Source organism: Coturnix japonica, chromosome 1, assembly GCF_054131305.1.
Source record: "Coturnix japonica strain WE chromosome 1, WE-NBRP24, whole genome shotgun sequence".
Lineage (NCBI taxonomy): Eukaryota > Metazoa > Chordata > Aves > Galliformes > Phasianidae > Coturnix > Coturnix japonica.
This window is the reverse complement of record NC_140663.1, coordinates 60,024,805-60,045,775: the sequence shown is the minus strand read 5'-3', so window position 1 is coordinate 60,045,775 and position 20,971 is coordinate 60,024,805. Positions and strand designations below refer to the sequence as shown.

Here is a 20,971-nt window from a genome sequence, read left to right as displayed (position 1 = left end):
TTTTGTATCTCTATAGCTTCATGCCCTGTTCTTCTGTGACTGGCACGTTGAAGGGATCAGCTACTTGGAGATATTAGCAGAGATTCTAATGGGGGGGGGGAGAAAGGAAGTCTGGTCGTTAGATTTGTCATTTCACAGCAATATTCAGATATTCAGAATAAGCCTCCCCTTTATAAGTATCAGGGCCTAAGGTGGCCTAAAGCCACTGGTAGTTTGGAGGTTACATTCCGTCAAAAAAAACATTTAATGGTTAGCAAAAATTTTATTTCAATTTTGTTTAAAAACACTTAATTCCAGCACAACAACCTGAAAGGTTTTGCTTTCTAAAGTTCACTCCTAACAAATTTTAAAAAGTTCTTAAGCCAACACTTTGTCTTTAAAAGCACTCACGCCCCCCACCCCACCACTTGCATGAAAACCAAGACTGACACATTGACAAGGTATTCAGTGTGCGGTCTTTTCAATAACTCTGGATGCCTGAGAAGTTTCCTATAAATAAAACCATTAATGAACTGAAATTAACAGTATCTGTTATTTATCAATTGAAACTGAAGCTCTTCAAACGGTCAGTCATTGCTGTATTAAATACTGATGGAAAAAGACTTCAAATTCAGACCAACATGTTTGACAATTTCATTTAGTCCTTGGCAGCAGAGGTTTTCTTCATTCTAAAAGTCGACTGTACAGTACTTCAGGACAGGCTCTATTTGCACACCATTCAGTGTGATACGTGGATTTTACAGTTCATAGAAAAATAGAAATACAAAAAACTGAAAACAAATCAGAATTAAACAACTGTACTAAACGGTACCAATTTCAACTCCATCATCACGGTGCTCTGTTTTTTATTTCCCCCCTGTGCAATTTGGCCAAATTCTGTTTGAAGAAAATCACTGCCGTCCAGTTTTTCCATTCTCTGTTGTTTCCATTCTGAAATGGCAGAAGACAATTGGTAAGAATCAATGTTGTTAATACAATCGACAGACCAAGAAAGAAATGAAAGTAAGTTTTTGATTTGCAATTTTGGTTTTGTAAATTTCGCATATTTTAATCCTCAGAAGTGCAATCAGTCCTTCTAATGCAAATAAGCCATTAATCTATATTGCATTTGACTATTGCTTGAGTAGTAGTGATACATTTATTGATACAAACCCATTTTCTTCTTTCAGATGTTGATACAGCTCAGCTTTATTGTTGACAGAGTTCAAACGACCAATAAATTCTTGGTGTTTCCTAGAATTGGCGGTATTAATCCTGTTGCTCCATAAAGACAGCAAGGACATTGGCCCTAAAATTGCATGCAAAAACAGGCAAAATCTGTAATTAAATGACTTATAACAAAGTGATTTATTTCTGTATTCCTAAAACATTATAAAGTTTTAGAAGAAATTACAGACACGGTAGTACAGCACTAATATTATAAAGCCTCATTGGCCTCTTACACTTGTAATATAGACTACATAAGTACAACATAAATAGAGTTACAGCAGTTGAGTTGCTGCTTTATAGGAGGTTGTTCACAAGCAAAATCATAACACCAAGTCAGCCATTATGACAGACATCAGCAGCTCAACAAGGGAAAGAAGCCAGTGAAAAACGTCCCTTTTAACAACCAGACTGTTCAGGATGTCTACATCCACTAGTCAGCAAGAGACAGCTGATACTGATACCCACTCTTAAATAACGTTTCTGTCAGAGTAGCTCAGCTAGCACCAGCAGAAAACCGTCCTTGTCTCTTGTCAATCCAATTGCCTATCTGTAGGTTGACCCAGTGTCTCGGTGTCTTTCTTTTGACACTGTCTTGTTAAGGTTAACACATATTTACCAAGAGCTTCTCAGCATTAATTAGAAAATTCTCTTCACACTAATTCAGCTTTTACCCCAAGATCTGCCTTATTACTTCAAGGAAAAAAAACCAAACAAACCAAAACCACACTGATGTACAAATTTTCAAGTGAGAAAATCTGTCACGATCCTTCTGTTTTACCTTTTGCCTTTTCCACTACAGGCATTTCATCCATTGTTATAAGAGGCTTTTTGTTGGGGGGCTCAGGAGAATCAGGGGAATCTTTTATAACTTCTGCTTCCGCTAGTTCTTCTTTTTCACGATCCAAAAGACCTTTTAACCTTTTTGAGAAGGAAGGAAAACAATGAAGGAAGATACACTACAACAGCACCTATTATTTCCTGACATTTCTGTACTCTTCGAGTGACCCACAACCCACATCATGAGAATGATGTTTCTTCTGGCCACTCGTCAAACTGAGAAACTTGGGAAATCCAGCCAAATAATCCTCTGGAAGACTTCAAGACCTTAACATATATTTTCATTTCCTTTTAAACATTTACATCATACTCACTGAGGTAGCCTTTAAAATATACAGAATGCCATACTTTTTTTTTTTAATATGATCCAGGTTTATATTCTATATCAAATTGCTTTAATCTCAGCCCTTGCTTTGTTTCACCTGTCAAAGCAAAAGTAGCTGTAGAAATGGATTTGATTGTATGCAAGAAGGCAAGACGATCAACATGGTGGCAATAACACAGGTCAAAGCGTCCACCCTCCTAAGCAATCCTAGCATGTACAAAACTACGTATTTAAAAAAGCTGAGTAATGCAAGGTGTTTTGGACCTCTGTAGCATAAGTAGTTTGAAAGAAGAAAACCAGATCCTTAACCTGCTACAGAAGTTAGGATAATTAACATGAATTATAAACTGTAGGTGCAAGGACACTCGTCCTTGATGTTCAACCAAAGAGACCAGCCAAAATAACTTGGATATACCCAAATAATTACAGTTCAACTGACTGAAAAAATGTGACTAGACAGTTGATTTCATGTTCTAATATTCCTACAGTACACAAAGTGTTGTAGTTATAAAGTAGTGTAAAGCCCTGCTAAATTGTCAGCAACTTGTCCAAGAATCATATTTGTAAAATATTTTTACTTAGCACATCTGATAAGCAGGCACTATTAATAACATAAATGTTTTTCCAGGTTATTAATGGCAAATGACAAAAAAAAAAATAGTGATCTACAATCACTGCTCATGCTTTTAACTGTGGCTTACCAACAAATTAAATTAAAACCATTTTACAGCAGTTCTCTTGAAGACAATAATTATAAGAGTCATTACATAATAGTCTTATATTACTTCAGAAAATGTACCTTTCTGATTCTTGCCATGGCTTATCTGGTTCATAGTCCTTTCCTGACTTCTCTGACTTGTCTTCTTTATCTTCTCTCTTTCTGCCTCGTTTCTTGCGTTCTTCTTCTTCTGGGGGTTTGCTTCTGCAAGCCATCAAACACTCTAAGACCCGCTGGTGCTTATCAGAGTTACCAATGTGCGCTCGTACAAGCGTCTCCAGTTCATTCCACATAATCCGATACTGTTCATCCCTAAGCAACGGTAGGAAAAGCAGAACTGTATGCAGGATGATCTAAATCATTAACCTACTGAATAGCTAAACTAAATATCTTTATTTCTGTGTCACATTTTGATATATTTTTTTTGTTTATCCCCCGAGCTCTCTCCTTCATTTGAAGGTCTATCCACACCTTAAATTGTTCCATCCTTGAAATTCACAGAATCACATCACATGAACCCTCTCAATTAACATTCAGAAATCAGTTTAAGTTGAAGCATAAATACTGATGTCACAGTAGCAAATTCTTAACTTCCACAAGATCTCATAATTCCATCAATTGTTTGCTAGCCAGCAAGTTGAGTAATATTATGATATGCTGAAGGCCACTCAAGTACTGAAACGCCTATGATTTATTTAAATCTTTGCATAAAAACAAAAATTAGGAGTCTTATATTGGTTGGCTGTAAATAATTTCCAGATGCCTGGGAAACTGTTGTAGATTAATTTCTTTCCAGTTAATTCTTGGAAAGACAACACATCTGTATTGTCAACGTTGGAACAACAGATAAATGGATACCCTATGCAGATTTTAAAAGGAGCATCCTATATTTTAAGTAATCGTTTCAAGGCTATTTGAGTATTTTAATAATTCAATTTTATACTGCTGTTTGCTTACAATATTAAGTTCCCATTTTTAATCACTTGGCATTATCTTTTTCTCCCATAGCTTGCATCACCTTTTTCAATGGTTACTTTCAGATTCACATTTAACATACAAACTTTCAGCAATAAAATAACTTCTGTTTTCTAACATTCAGCACAATCACTGCCCCTAAATGGTGTTAGCAAAGCATCTGCAGCATTTGCATATCAATTTCTATACTCTATATTACCTTTGGCCACACTTTCTTAAAAAAGATGTAGGAAAACAATATAAATGATATATTACTGAGAAACATGCAACAACAACAAAAATACTGGTATTTAACCTCTTAGGGCCCTTTCCTCTGGTACCAACTGTTGAAATTGGCAGTGGATCATTTTTCCTCTCCATATCTACCAAATTGTATATTGTTTTTTGACAATTCAATACATCCTCATCTGTCATTGCTTCTTTCACAATCACACTGGCTAATGGCACTACCTGCAATACAAAACATAAGTTAAGAATGGGAAGTCAACATATTGCAGGAAACTAGCAGGAAGAGGAAAAAGAAGTCTGAGTAACCACGGAACAACACACAACAAAAATACTACATTCTCTCCTGAATTTAATAGTAACACTCAGTTATAACCACGTGCATGCTATGCTGTCTTCACCCATAACAACTCAGCAGCCCCATAGCTAAGTCAGTTTCAAGTACGACACTCAATTTAGATTAAACAGTTACAATCTACTGACGTTAATTACTGAAGTTTAAAATCAAATATTGAAGTAAACTCATTTTGTGACAAATGACTTATCATGCAGTTAGCACTTCCATCAAGTAGCAAATTCAGACTTACTCTAGAGCAGAAGAAAAGGTTACACACCCAAGATTACTTACAGCTTGCATATTGAAGATGGTAGTCTGAGAAATAATCATAGGCCAGTAACGAGTATGTTTCTCTAATTGATCTTTTGCACGTTCCAATGGAATTTCTAGACTTCCATCGATCTTATATCTGGGTTCTAGAAAAGGAGTTAATCGGTTTTCCCTCATAAATTCACCAAAATCCTAATGATAACCAAACAAAATAAAGTTAGGAATTTCTCTAACAAAGTAACTTTCACTGAATGGGTGAAACAGCATAGTCTTGCCTATCATTAACTACACACCACCATCATTAAACCTGACTCCAACACCCAGAGCCCTGTTTCTAGCTTTCAAATTTGCAACATTCTTTGAGGCAAATATAGAAATTCATAATAACAGGGGTTAAAAACCAACATGAAGTTTTAAATGAGAACATCTTCTGGACTTAGAAGGTATTTTGTGTGTGGTAAGCAGCTTTACTATGGTGGCTGGAAGTAACTCCTGCTTACATACAGTAGGTGCAAAGGAAGTGTTAAAAAAAAAAAAGCCAGCTCACTGTCTGTTCTATAACCAGAGTTCAAAGCTGACAACTTCATCTTTCCTACCTATTTCACAATGCATTCACGCACAATCAAGCCTTCCAACAATGACCATGATACAGTTCTACATGTACCCAGCCCATACTAAAACCTTGCCAGGAAAACGCCATTTCAGAATTAAAACTAAGATTAGATATGGATAGCGCATAAGGCAGCAAGTGTTTCCTCAGCATGGAAAGGGTTCTATGAAGCACACATGACAATAAACAGATGTTCTACTTTGTACTAAATATACATCAATGTATACAAAGAAAATCAGACTATGATGTCATGTAAACCACCCCAAATCTCCAAAACACGCACTGGAATTTCCGATACACAACACCCATTGCACTACATCTCTTGTTATCAATGTGAAAATGAACTAAAACATAAAAGTCTTACTGTAATCCGGTAGTCAGTAACTCTCCCACCGCAGCCTTCACTAATTGATGGGGGATCTTCTAGAATTGATCGTGAGCTGCTTAATACGTGCAGAAAAATTTCTCCTCCATGGCTGCTGAGCATGTGACTGATTACTTTAGAGCCAGACTTGCGTGGCTGTTCCAACAAAACAGAACGACCTGTTGGAAGCGAGATCAGTTGTTTACTCTATTTCCCTAAACAATACACTAAGCTTTTAAATCTTACACAGAACAGCTGAAACCCCCCCCCGCCCCCCCTCTTGGGAACACATTACTGCTTCATATGCAGGACATTATTCCTAGGAAAAATAAGCATTTAGACATTCATATGGTACGCTGACTTAAAAATAACAAGCCATTCATACGCAAAGATGATGCTGTATACTTAACCATTATCTTGCTCTAGGCAGAAACTCATTAATAGCACCTTCTACAAAGAAGCAGCATAACCCACTCAAGAGGTAACCACTTACACTATTTTTAGTACTTAAAACAGGCACAACTTCCCAAACATACAAAGCTGTCTGACTTACTTTCATTATAATACATTAAACAAAGAGGTGTAACCTCCAAACAGCTTGTTACAAGGAAGCAGGAACAGAAGACCAGAAGGGAGTAGTTATTTAAAATATACTATCAGTTTGAGTTCTAACCATTCTTATTAAACAAAGTAGTTTTCCAGTACAGAATCTTTAGAAAAAAATACACAGAATAACTTCCCTGGGAAAAAAGAAAACAACACAACAACATCCCGTTAAAAGGATGTTTGTAATGCAGCCTTTTTTTGCTTACTGTAAAGAAACGCATACAATTAGAGCTGACTACATACCTCTGGCATTATGATGAAGGCATAATCGCCTACTGAAACAAACATTTCCTACTAAATATAATATAACATATTCTACATTTGGATTCAGTAAAGGACTTTCCGAATTCAATATCTGCTCTCTATCTCCTTCCTATCATTTCCAGTTATTCATATGACATGTTAACATATTCAGCATTTTCAGGGTATACTGCAGGCCCTGAGGTCAGTACAGAAAGAGGGCAGGAGGTGCTCCAGGTGCAGAGAAGTTCCCTGCCCATGAGAAGCCCATGGTGCTTAGACGGTCCTTCTGCAGCTCACGGGCACCATGCAGCCCACAGAGGACCCCAAATTGCTGGAGGTGAATGTGGTCTGAAGGATGCTGCGGCCTGTGGAGGGTCCCCACAAGAGCAGACCCTGAGCAGGAGCTAGGGCCTGTGGAAAAGAGCTCCTAGTGGAGCAGGAGGCCATAGTGGGGACCAGTGCAGCCCTGAAGCGTGGGTCCCATGGTACAGAAGCCACATGAACAATGCTTGAAGAGTTGCAACTCATGGAGAGCCCATGCACGTTCCCTGTGCTGGAGCAGGGTTAAGAGTGATCATAAAGGAGCAGCCAAGACTAAGCATTATGGGCTGACTGCAACCTCCAGAATCACAGAATCAAAGAATCACAGAATGAGCCGGGTTGGAAGGGACCTCAAGGATCATGTAGTTCCAACCCCCCTGCCTGGCAGGGCCACCAAACATACACATTTACTAGATCAGGATGCCCAGAGCCCCGTCCAACCTGGTCTTGAACACCTCCAAGGACGGGGCATCCACAACCTCCCTGGGCAGCCTGTTCCAGGACCTAACCACTCTCCTAGTGAAGAACTTCCCCCTAACATCCAACCTAAATCTTCAACCTCCACCCCCTGTATTAGTCAGGGAGAGAAGGCAAAAGAAGGTGTAAGGAAGTAGGCGCTTTTAGTTCTCACTGCTCTAGTCTGTTAGACAAAAGCAATAAATTACATTTATCTACCTATGAGGAGTCTGTTTTGCCTCTTAAAATAAGGGTGCGAAGATAACTTCAATTGTCTCAACCCATGAGTCTTTTCTCATCTGACTTTCCCACCATTCTGTTGAGGGGAACTGAAAGAGCAGCATAATGGAGCAAAGATTCCTACCAGTGCAAAGCCACCACAGCGTTCCATTTCTAATATTAACAACTTGAAAATAATTAGCCGAGGACACAAACTTACCATTAAGGAGAAAGTTTGTAAGGCATGAAGACGGTCTGCTATTTACATCTACTGGTGAAATTCTGTACGCTCCAGTGCAGTAGTGTAATTCTGAAAAATGAAAGAACAGAAGTTGAACCCACTTCCACACAGAAAAAACAAAAAACATCTCACGTAATCAAAGAAGAGGTTGAGGCTGGCATAGTTTCACCACTATTAAAACAAGCTGCAATCAACAGTGACGTAGGCAGAGTAGAAGGTAAAAACATCAACAAGTACTTCCTAGCTTAATTCTTATCAGTACATGAGAACAGCATCCAACACAAGTTAGAATAGCAGCTTTGTAAGATCCCATGTTACCTACCTACACTATTTGTTCGAGGAGTGCACCATTTTAATGTCACAGTTTCTTTAAATGCGCCTTCTCTGCTGTTGCCACCGACGTGATTATCACCTGCAACATCGAGTCAGAAGAACGTGCATCATAACATGATCAAACATTGTCTTTGCCTCACAAAAACTCAGCAAGTATTTCTTGAGTTGTGGTTTTCTTTTTGCAGTAATACTTCACGCTTCCAAATTCAAGGTACAAAATATTTAATAACGTGATCGCATACCAGAAGTAATCTAATTAAGCTAGATATTTAACAAGCAAAAGAAATCCCTACTGCATCAATCACAGTACTTAAGCTTCTAAAAAGAAAAATCAACAGCTATTGAGTGGTTGTAAAAAGGAAATGCAAGCAAACAAAACAGCGTAGATCCAGAGTATGTTCCAAATATTCAGTTCAACACTTAGAAAATTACAGATACAGAGTAGAACAAAACGTAAACAGCCTCTTTTTCTTAAAAAAAAAAAAAAAAAAAAAAAAGCAAAAAAAAAAGCCTAAGACTTCAAAAGCATGCCTGTTTTTCCACAGATGAACCCCTTAGCAAGCATTGACAGCCCTTCCTTAAGGATGATTACGGAATCATCGAATTATCAAGGTTGGAAAAGACCTAAATCATCTAGTCCAACCATCACCAATACTTCCAGGCTAAATCATATTCCTCATCACCACATCCAAGCCTTTCTTGAACACTCTCATGGTCGGTGACTCCACCACCTCCCTGGGCAGTGCATTCCAATGCCTGACTACCCTTTCCGAGAAGTAATACTTCCTAATGTCCAGCCTGAATCTCCCCTGACGCAGCTTAAAACCATTCCCTCTAGTTCTATCACTGATTACACGAGAGAAGAGGCCAACCCCTGAGAGAAGAGGCCAACCCCCAAGCTTATGTACATACCATATCTCAGCCTAAAATGAAACCAATCTCAAGGCACATTTGACGATTTGGGCTTTTGAGGGAAAATAAAATTCAGTCTCATTATCCAGCATCTTGGCTATGTCAAATGTAATGGTTTTATTATTTATTTACTACAGGCCACAGGTGTTTTATCACTACAAATATTTTTGTATAACATCACACTGACAACTGGTCTGGTAGACAGCATCTGAAGGCATTAAAGCAGATACTACGTAATTTATTGTTCTAGGTATTGATAAACAGCCAAAATATCACGCTTGAATCCAAAATAATCTGAAAAGAATTGGATACATACATCCACATTCTACGCAGTATGTTAGGATTTAGTCTAAGATCTACATAGGAACTTCCCTCTGATTTCATATCATAAAGATTTCCTCACAGAATCTTTCTTTGATCTGCATACTAATCAGTTGCAGAAGAGGCTTTTTAAATGTCTAAGAGTTCCACTAAAAATAATTGGAATTCTTTTAGAAAGATCTCTCATAGATTAAGTTTTGCCTCGACACCAATTTCCTAGCAACTTTGATAAGAAATAATATCTAATTAAATAACCAAATTGCCCCATTCCTAGTACTTAGTACTGTTAGAAGATGGATTTTAAAATAAACAAATAAATAAAAGAACAAAAACTGACAAGATCTGATGAAAGCAAACGGAAAGTGCATTGCACCAGGAGTCTGGTTTTGGCTTCCACTAGCAGGCTTATTCCCTGAGCCGCGACGTTTCACATAAGCATTCCTGAGCCTCAGCCTTAAAGCTCTGTACTTTCAACATGCATAGTAAGTTCAAGTCAACCAGAATTCAGTATTGTAACATCCAATTCCTTCTCTTCCCCTCCCCCAAGTCTTTAATCATAAACTTAACTAAAAGAAACAAAAATAACAGTAATTATAAATGAGATGCATTCTGTTCTGTAGGCAATGGTAGTCCTCCTAAGAGCAGAGGGGAAAGAGAAGTTCCCCAAAGCAGCTACTTACACACCAAATGTTTTCAAATTTAAGAAGAGAAATACCCACTGTTTCTTAAATAACAAGCAGATAATTCACCTGTTGAAATAATATACTTCTAAGACATTAAGCCATCACCTTCTTAGTATGCTTCAAAGCCATATAACTGAATAGTAAGAAACATCTATAATCAGTAACTAAATACATGTATTTTATACATACAAGTCAGGCTAAGATTTCTTGTGACTCAGTGCCAATTAAAAGAAGTTACGAACTATGCTGAGAAATGAGAAAACAAAGCCTAAAAAAACTTCAAATGAGACTTTAGCATTTCAGAAGAGGCACGTAATAAGTATTCCACCAAACACTGGTAGACAGGGCATTTTCAGTTGCTTGCTTTAGCCTTTAAGTACCACCAATACAGAAACATTTTACCTCACTTTATACTTTAACAAAACGTACTATCAACCACCTTCCGCAAAATTGTCCCCCCTATCCTCCACATTTACAAATAAAGTATCTTCTTAACTCCAATAATTTCAAGGTCTGAAACTTGCATCAGTTCGAAGCTCATAACCCCTGCTTGTTAATCACAGAATCACACGGAATCACAGAATGACCCGGGTTGGAAGGGACCTCAAGGATCATGCAGTTCCAACCCCCCTGCCTGGCAGGGCCACCAAACATACACCTTTACTAGATCAGGTTGCCCAGGGCCCCGTCCAACCTGGTCTTGAACACCTCCAAGGACGGGGCATCCACAACCTCCCTGGGCAGCCTGTTCCAGGGCCTAACCACTCTCTTAGTGAAGAACTTCCCCCTAACATCCAACCTAAATCTTCCCTCTTTTAACTTAAAACCATTTCCCCTAGTCCTGCTATTATCAGCCCTTTCAAAGAGTTTACTCCTTCTAGCATGCTAATGATTGAATCAACAACATTTCGAATTATTTCTACTTACCACTCTTTAAAAAGTCAACATGTGCTTCTTTGTGATGAAGAAGCTCCACATCATAGTTGGCTGATGTGTTAGCATGTTGTTCTTCCTTTAAAAGAGACAGGTAAAAACAATGTATACAATTATTTCCAAGCAGCAATGACTATGTTTATTTATAAATTATTTTGATGATTTGACATTTAGCTCTTACATCACAGGAAAACAAGTCTCCCAAATGCATCAGACAACAATGGGATTGAAATATTGAGGAAACTGTTCTCTGATCTATTTAAAGATGCAGCCTTCTCTTTCCTTACAGGGTTTGAAAAAGGACTAAACTTTCTTAACATAAGTGTCACGACAGTGTACATAGTGGAAGTTGTAGACTTAAAATAGCTGTAACTAAGTTTGCTTAAACTAATAACACTTAGGAAGCCTCACAAGAATCTAGACCAAAAAAAGACTTTGAATGTATCATCATTTTCTTACACTTCAGATGCATGGAAAACAGTACTTTCAACTTCAAGTTGATGATCACTGCATCTTTAAACAGCAGCAACAGATCAGCAAAAATGGAAGAGTAATCCCACTAATTTATTCCAAGTTAAAAAACACAAACAAGGAACTCAACATAGTCTATTACTATAAGGACAAAGATAGAAGGGAGAGGCATACCAGCAGCACACAGGTCAGACTACAGACAAGGTATTTGCAAGCCTGGAAGTCACGTTCATATGAGGATCTAAGTCAAAGTTTATTAAAAATGGAATTAAATGTCACGAGACATCCATGTTTTAACTTATTAGATCCATATCAAATTGCTATTTTTGAAAGACATTCATAGAAAATGGCTGTTTTTCAAAGAACGCAGTAAGAATTAACAATATTACAGCCTTCAATTGTTTTTAAAAATAAAAAAGTTCATCTGCCCTTATCCTTCAAATACTTCGGATCAGGCAGAAAGAATTGAAAATTACTCTAAACTTAATTATTAAATACTTAATTGTTCTGATTTCCCTCCCTGCAGTGATAAGAAATAAACAGGAACATAAACAACTTAGTCCAGATCATTAAATTTAATAGCTTCCTCAAATAGATTATATCCCATCCTTGTTTTTCTGTTTTATAGACATTCAGAATGGAAAACCTCGAGTCAAAAACCAGCTGTTAGTTACAAACACCTTTATTTTGAGTGGGACGACGAGACATAGGAAAGAGTTACTATGCCACTAAAATGCATGAGGGTCAAGAATCTCTAATAACACAACTAGAAAAAGACAAGAGAATCACAAAGTAATTTAAGGCAAGTAAGATTATATTTATATGACATAATACAGACAGAACTGAAACAACACTTGTATTGCTACATCAACAATAGAGATCCAGCAATACATTTTGTTCTGTGATCCTTCTTTACACTCTTCCCTTACTTCACTTTTACTAACCTGGTCACAAACATTAAATGTGGGCTAATAAAAAAAAAAAAAAAAGAAACAAAAATGATATGAAGAGAAAAACAATGTAAAAAAAATCATTTAAATAAAAAAAAAAAGAAAAAAAGAAAATAAATTTAGAAGCAATACAGCTAGCTAACAAAGCAACAGACAATATTACCTTCATAGGAATGTTGGTTATTGTGGTTGAAGCCAGATCAAAGTGTTGTTGTACCAAAACATTCAGTTTTGTAGCTAAATGGCGCCCTGCACGGACACTGTGCACTTCACTGGTTAAAACAGGTGAAAGCTAAAATAAATTGACAGAAAACACACAGTGTTAAAAAACACAGTGTTAACGGATTGGACTCCAGCATCACAGAATAATATAAAACACATTTATACTATTTTATATTTTATATTATAACATTTATACTATTAAATTCAATCGGAAAGAAAACCATCAAGGAAAGTTACAAAGGGAAAAATTGCTTCTTTTTCAGAATTCTGCAGATTGTGTCAGTCGCTACAGTTGCAGTTTCTGCCACATGTCCTGAAGTTAAAAGCATGCTATGAACACTGACGCATTAATTGTTAACAGGGAGAATACCGGGACATAGGAAAAGAACCCTCTTCTCAGGTCTAGCGTTGCCCTCTTTTACCCACTGAGTAACAGGTGCAAAGCTCTTTCTAACTATCTGCACATTAAACAAAACAAGCTCTAAGTTGTATTTGATTTTCCAAATAATGACTCTGCTCATTTTTAAGCCTAAAACCAATGATTGTCTCATAAAGGAAGGACATAATCATTTATACAGTCATGCTTTAAGAAGATAAAGCAAAACTAGTGAGTATTTCTGCACAATATCTCAGAACAGTAGCTGCATTCCTTTTCACTTGTGAAGTAGGATGTAAGACGAGATGCCCTTTGTGTTAAGGCCAAGGCATCTTCCTTGCACTCTTTTCCTATATCAGTACATTATTCTTAGCAGAGCAGCCTGAATATCAGCACAATACACTACAAAATCATTTGCATGTGTTTGCATACAAGTTCATACAGCACACATTTTTGCTACAACTGAAACGTTCACATAAAATGATGCATATAAGAAATGATTCTATCTTTTTATGTTATGATTTTTCATGTTTCCGTAGTGTACTTTAAAGATGCGATGACCTTCAAACATTCTGTATTCCTATGACATATTACCCCTTCCTTTGGAAGCAGACATGCTTTCTAAGGCTTTTCACCATAAAGGCATTCTGTTGGCTAGCACTTGACCACACACATCAAAGCATCATTTCAGTGTCATGAAAAAAATAATTCAACAGTTAAAAATCAGAATGCATCAGCTTGAATAATGTGGAACACTGTGCTGAGCAATACCACTGTAATTTAACATGTTAAACTATGCTTGCTGCTGGCTAGCAAGTCAAACAGGCCAACTACAGAACAGTTATTCTACTCATCCATCCCACATACAAATAGTTGGTGGCTTTCCATTCAATTCCTTCTCAAAAGAGAAATCAAAGCAAACATTCTCTCATACTACATCATTTATTTCACACATGCACACAAAAAAAGCATGAATTACTACTGCAAGAAACGTAAGAAATTAAAAATATGATGCCATATATGCTTGCACACTGTAAAAGAAAACATGCACTTCAGATGGCAATATGCAAGCTGTCAGCTTCTCAAAGAACTGCCACCTGTATTTTTTACATTCCCTTATCAGGGGCCCAAAACTTTATGGAGGCTTAATTTGAATTGCCTATTGGAGTCTGACATTGTTCCTAATGCCGGGCTACATTTTCTCATTTTAAGACCTTTACCTCTTTCTTAGGACGATCTGAAACAAGGCTGTCTTCACCAACCGGGTACGTGTGGATTAAGACCAATTCACATTTCTGGATCTGCATCAGACTTGAAAAGAAAACATTCTATTTTAACCTACAGAGCAGCAAAAATTATTTAAAAAGTACCTCATAGAAACTACATGATCTCTGGAGACTCATCTGACCAAAAGAACACAATCCCAGATGGCACAATATACAGTTTCTAGAAGATGCTCTCAGAAACAAAGTTCCATAAAATATATTCAAAAGCATCCTTCAAAGTAAACCATCAGAATAAGCACTTGTGCATCATTTCTAACCCTTCAGTTGCAGTAGTACTGTGCTACATTTTTACAGCTAAATAAAATAAATCAGATCCTCAACTTGTGTACTATTTACTTTCATCATCTGAAAATGGACACTACAGAGGATTTGTCTCAGCAAGCGTGCCCGCAAGTGTTAACAGGAATTCTGGTGAACACGGGGCTATGCCAATATCATGTCTATCTCCTAACACAGCTGGAAACCTGGAAAGATTGAGACACTCTCTTGCATCCGTTGCTACAGCAATGTATGGAGCAGGTTGCTTAGCAAGGTTCTGAATGCCCCCTTCCTGGAAGCACTCAAGGCCAGGCTGGATGGGGCTCTGAGCAACCTGGTTTAGAGAGAGGTGTCCCTGCCTATAGCAGGGGATTGGAACCAGACTGTCATCAATGTCCTTTCCATCCCCAAACCATTTTATGATAGGTCACCCTTTACAACGGACTTAGCGTCTGATTTCCTGGCACTAGTGTCCTTCATACATACACAAAACCGCATTTGCAGCAGCTAAACATAGCTTCTGCTATATAAGTGCCTATGGAGAAATGAAGGACAGAATCTCACGCTACTATATACTTTGCAAGGTAACACACAATTCCTGCACCAAGCAGTTCACTGTTTAATTAGACAAAGCACACAGTAGAAAAGTGGCATAAGGAAGGAGATCAAGAGATACCTTTATCCCAAAGGAACATGTCAAGCAATACTAATTCAGAAATTAAACACTACTTTCAAGCCCCTCAGCTATTTCAGTCTAAGAAAAAGCAAAGTGAAACTAATTTGCTGCTACCAAGCAAGAATGCAGATGCACAACTGGTAACTGTGCCTTGTTACAGGACTATAACATCTCGTGTTTTAGATAAAGATAAAAGATAGCAACCTGACAAAATATTGTCCTATGAGAATAAAGAACGATACATCAGCTGAGAACCCTCTATTTCACAGCAGCATTCAAACCACTCATCAGAAAAAGGTTTCAGAATTTACATTTGTGTTTCTTAGGGAACATACCGGGCACACATAGGGAAAAACAAACTGTTGAAGGTGTACTCACTGATCTGAATTAGCTGCAAGTTTGTTATGTTCATGAATGGTTTCCTGAACGTAATCCTCAAGCATCCGAACGTGACTGTCACTGGAAAGAAACCAAATTTTATGCAATATTACAAATCCTCTTGATCAGAGCAACAAGCCACTATGTGCTTTTCTATTCAAAGTTAGTTTCCTCCATTGGTTACTGTAGTACATATCCATAAACAAAAGCATTAATAAGGCAAGAAATACTTTACACTAATATACCTACTTAGAGTATTAACTTATGGCAATCAATCAAATACTTCTAAAAATGTATAAAATCCCATTATTTCTTGCTGGCAGAAGCAAACAATAATACATACCTTTTTGCATTAGTAATACAGATTATTCTTCCTCTATTTCCAACACGTTCCGCATTCTCCATGAGCATGGTTCGAGCCTCATGTTGGTATTCTGTTATTTTGCAAAGTGCTTCAACTGCAGCAACCAGCCCATGAAGTATGCTGCAGCATTCTGGATCCGCACGAGGATTAGGTGGCCCCACGGCTGCTAAGGCTGCCATCAACTGGATAAAGGAATCACTGAAAGTTATTTTTAAGGCATCTGGTAAAGTTTCCAGTTATGAGAAAAGTTACCATCGTCACTAATTTTACGTTACTTCACATTGTCGGGAGAAAAGCAGAGCAATAGAAGACCTATATATGCTCCCACACTTTGGAAAAACACTGACCCCAGGTTACCCCATGCAGTTGATTTACTATGTGTTAACAAGCCCGTACAATATCCTTTCTCATAGAGAGAATACATAGCCATAATTGCAAATTATATCCAACACCTATAAGAAATTCTTACTTTATCTACTGCAATTCCCTTTCATATTCTAAAAATTTGGAAACCTAGTTGCTTCCTAAAGTAAGTTCTTCAGAGCCCATTAGATATGAGTGAAAGTGAGAATAGAAAATACAAATACTGTTTATATCTTTTACGATTTGCACAAACAAGTGCAAAATTCAAGAAGTATCACTAATCCACAGATGAAATGCATACCCAACTAATTTCTTCATACCATTTATTTTAATATAATTTGATCCTGAAAGCTGCTTGTATTTCTGAACATTACTGCCTATACAGATCACCCAGCCTCCCAGGCTACTACTTATAATGGTACCATGTAATGTTTTCAGACCACGTTGATCCACTAGCATTTTAATTCATAACATAAATACTGAATATAGAATCACTGAATGGCTTGGGTTAGAAGAGACTTTAAAGACCACGAAGTTGTAACCACCCTGCCACAGGAAGGGTTGCCACCCACCAGATACACATCTTTGCTTATGCTGGGGTCCCCAGGCCTGGATGCAGTTGAGACCTCAGGAGGGCAGAGCAGAATGGAGCCATCACCTCCTTTGCTCTGCTGGCCATATCACTTTTGGTGAGGGGCAGGATACAGTTGTTGGCCTTCCTAGCTGCAAGCACGCACTGCTGGCCCCCACCCATCTTTTTTGTCCACCATGACCTCAAGTCCTCCTCCCAAGAGAATTCTTCTCCCAGTTTGTACTCATGCCTGGGACAGCTCCAGTTCAGGTGCAACACTTGCATTTGGCCTTTTTAAGCCTTGTGCCTTAATACAGCTTCCAGAACGGGCTGCTCCACGATCTTTCCACACACACAAGTGAGGCTCACTTCTCTACTGAGTGACAAACAGGTGCCTCGGTGCTTCTCAACAAGAAGTCCCAGTTACTTACACCCTTCACCTTTTTTTTGGTGGCACAGGTATAATAAAGACCAACTTAATGTGATTGTCCCTTCCTGTGCCTTGATTGTTACCCACATCCACTCTTATCTTCAGCCCCAGAGCTGCATGTCTGTTACGCAGGTAGATTTCAAAAGCGAAAGGCAGACTTCTCTTGCTCCAAGCAGAGAAGAGGCTGCTGTATCCACTATCTTGCATTTTATTGGAATCTATCTCCTCAAGGCTGAAAGCCAGGTTAGTTTCTTTCCCTCACAGGGACTTAAGACAGCGCTGTCAGTCTGCCTGCAACACTGCACAGGACGACATCACCCTCTCTCATATTTCTGGATATTGCACTGCCTGATGATTTTCCTCATTCAATCTAGACACCTGATTGAGTAGTTCATTGAGCTGGGCATACTGAGAACCCCCCAACCCTCAGTCCCTTGGGGGATGCAGGAGCTTCCCACAACCAAAACCCTGGGCAGCTATCTTGGTACCTATGGAGGGCGCCCATTGCTGCTCCCAGCCCTGCCCCTCAGCGTCTCCCACACAAGCTGGCAGCCCCTGCCTGTTCTCATCTCACCCTGGGGACTCCCCATTTGCAGGACCTGAAGAGTGGGTGAAGACCCCACCCTGTCTCCACCCAACCTTGGAGCAACTAATAATACATCATATATATATATATATATACACACACATATACAACAAATACCTCTTGCAAGTTCTGGTCTTCTTGGGTCCAAGAATTCAAAACATGAGCTCCAGAATCACTCACAATGAAATTTACCTAAAAGTATATTAAAAGTTCACGTTAGATAATAGTTAAGACCATGGATTATGGTTACATCTCCAGCTCTATACTGACAAGGACTACACCTCCTCCTTCAGACTGATACCCAGCAGATGTTTGCAATTACAAGCCAAACTAAAAATAAGACAAAAGCAAAAAGCACTCGGTCCTGCCACATTTACATTACTTAGAGAGTACATGATTAGCAACTTCTTATTCAAACATTTGCTTTTAAGCCATCAAATCAAACTTGATACTGAGTTAGTATTTCACAATATTATGAAGTTTTAATAAATAGGTAATATTTTCAGTAGAAAAATTTACCGCAAAGCCCAAATACTGCAGTAGAGCAAGCTGTTCTCCAGATGTCACAATAGATTACAAGGTAAATACCCAGCAAGATCTACTCCATGTCAGACAGCAAAATACATTGTAAAGTCAGCAAGAACAGTCAAGAGGAAGCACATCTTCCATCTCAGTTTCTGGATCTTACTGCACACAGGCTTCAGATTAGTTAAATGATATACACCAACAGAGAATATACTTGATGCAATCCCACGGTGAGACAAGACTTCAGTTTAACTTAAGCATATGCTGCCCAAGAGCCAGGACACGCAATCCACCAAAGCAGTGAGGCTGACATATCAAAGCACTGAACTTCCAGCAGCATTGGTTAGTGTCAAGCAAAACCCTGCTGCTTTCTGAAACGGGCTGTTGGTTGCCATTACTTTGCAGTAATATCACCGTCACAACTTTTTTTTCCCCACATTTCTTACGGTGATCAGCCCCAGGAAATGTCCTAAGAGTTTACCCAATAATATGACAGCATCAAGAACCAGAGGTTAGTGACAGAGCCACCAGGTATTTCTGCTTCTAAAGAGCAGCTCTGAACCCTCTTACCTTTTCAGACCTGCCCTTAGACAGATATCCCACCTATTCAAACCTGCCCTTAGAGAGACAGCCCACCTATTCCTATTCCCATCCAATTCCTTTGGAGTTGGCATTGAACACCCTGAAGTGCTGCCATGTCTACATATTTAGAACCAGAGTATGATATGCAGCAAGTCCCCCCTCAAGTTTTGTGAGCGTGTTACCTTAAAGCACGTCTCACGTTCTGCACAAAACAAAGGCCCCCAAAATCAACATCTAATGGGACTCTGACGCTATTTAAAGAAATTTTACAAACTCACTGTATCAACAATATTAATATGCTCATATAATAAATCAGACTTAGCCTTATAACAACAGCAAGCAGCATTAAAAGCTTTATAAAAACATCAATGTACCCATTACGTATCATGTAGAATTTGTCGAAAAACTTACCAGTTTCTTGAAAGGAAAAATGTCATACATTATTCTGCAGTACTCCATAGATGATTCCACTGAACAGGTCCATAGTGACTTCGATATAGGTGCTAGAGGTATGATTCCTTGGGTCCGATTCTTCACTAACATGTCAAATTCAACATGCTGTCTGCAGGATTCTGCCATATACGGGCAGTGATCCACAACAAAAACAGTTTTATGAGACTCAGAGAAGATTTTCATTTTCTTCCTAAAACAGATATTACAGTTAGAAAAAAAAACGACGTAGGAAACAAACATATCACTGAATTACTGCAGGGTTCATAGAGCACTAAAACATTTGACTAGAACACTTGAGTTCTGAAGGGGTTATCTCACACTATTTAGATTATACATTGTATCCAATAGGTGTAGTAACATCCTATTAGGCTTCAGGACGCACTACAAAGACTATTCGCATAAAGAGAAAAATATCTTGGCCCTTATATTTAGCTTTCTAGATGCATAATCATTTCTTTGTCCCCTAGGAGAAAAGATACAGAAAAAACGAACACATACAGTTGAGAATTAATAACACACTGCATTACCTTCCTCCCTCCTGTGATTAAAAGCTCCGTTTAAGCAAAACTCGTACTGCTAGCTAGAGCTTCCCTACTAAAAGTAACATGAAAAAGACACACACGATTAGACCACACGGGCTGTGACAGTATTGAGGCTCTCAGGTCAACTTCCAGCCTTTGCTTTACACTTCTCAGTCAGAATAAAGGAAAGGAGAAGCACACGAGAAAGACGATGAGGGCACAGGGGGATGGGGGGCGCGGGCGGCGTCTCTTACTTGGGCCGGCTCCTGCGTTGCTGCAGCAGTCCCGGGCCTCCTCCGCGCCGTGCCCGTGCCCTGCCGCGGGCTCGCTCCGGTGAGGAGGGGTAGGCCCCGCGGGGCGCCCTAGAGAGGGCCGGGCGCGGTCGCCTTCGGCCGGGCGTCCTCCATGCCCCTCCGCTCGCTTCCTCGGCCGGCTCGGCGGGGAGCGCGGGGCCCGGCTCCGGTCTCCGCGCCCGACGCCCGCGGGGGTGGGAGAAGCGGCCGCAGCCCCCCCCGCTCCGCCCACCCCTGAGGCCGCGAGACCCCCGCGCGGCCACTTACGCCGCTGGAGTAACGGCTCCCCCAGCGCTGGCAGGGGGAGCGCCTCTCCCCTCACCTCCCCTCAGCCCTCCACTCCCCGCCGGCCCCGCCAGCCAGCAGGGCCCCGGCGGCGAGCCGGGATCACGCAGCCGCCATGGCCCCGCCGCCCGCCCGCCCCGCAGCGGGACACACTACGCGAGATCCCGCGAGACTAACGGGGGAGGTACGAGGAAGGGTAGGCCGTGAGGTGAGGCCTCGCGAGACTTGATGGCTGAGGCGCAG

General features: G+C 39.5%; 1 protein-coding gene across 3 annotated transcripts; it reads right to left on the bottom strand.

Annotated features, from left to right (window-relative positions):
• Positions 1 to 242: 242 nt before the first annotated feature.
• On the bottom strand, positions 243 to 20,947 carry INTS13 (integrator complex subunit 13). 3 transcript variants are annotated; one of them, XR_014944017.1, is made up of 17 exons: positions 20,405 to 20,865; positions 19,588 to 19,819; positions 18,187 to 18,261; positions 16,099 to 16,301; positions 15,756 to 15,836; positions 14,378 to 14,468; positions 12,723 to 12,851; positions 11,133 to 11,217; positions 8,279 to 8,368; positions 7,936 to 8,025; positions 5,871 to 6,049; positions 4,918 to 5,042; positions 4,360 to 4,514; positions 3,171 to 3,401; positions 1,988 to 2,127; positions 1,153 to 1,288; positions 243 to 930 (listed from the first exon to the last, which is right to left on the bottom strand). XR_014944017.1 is itself a non-coding variant. In XM_015868904.3 (17 exons), exons 2-17 carry the CDS (start codon positions 19,810 to 19,812, stop codon positions 891 to 893), a joined length of 2,121 nt encoding a protein of 706 aa, XP_015724390.1. In that variant the 5' UTR covers positions 19,813 to 19,819; positions 20,405 to 20,947; the 3' UTR covers positions 243 to 890. The 3 variants fall into 3 exon arrangements, 1 of the variants encoding a protein (XP_015724390.1); XM_015868904.3 differs by having other exon boundaries at positions 4,918 to 5,088; positions 20,405 to 20,947; XR_014944018.1 differs by lacking the exons at positions 243 to 930; positions 1,153 to 1,288; positions 1,988 to 2,127; ... (2 more) ...; positions 4,918 to 5,042; positions 5,871 to 6,049 and adding an exon at positions 7,290 to 7,338 and having other exon boundaries at positions 7,600 to 8,025.
• Between the last annotated feature and the right edge of the window lie 24 nt (positions 20,948 to 20,971).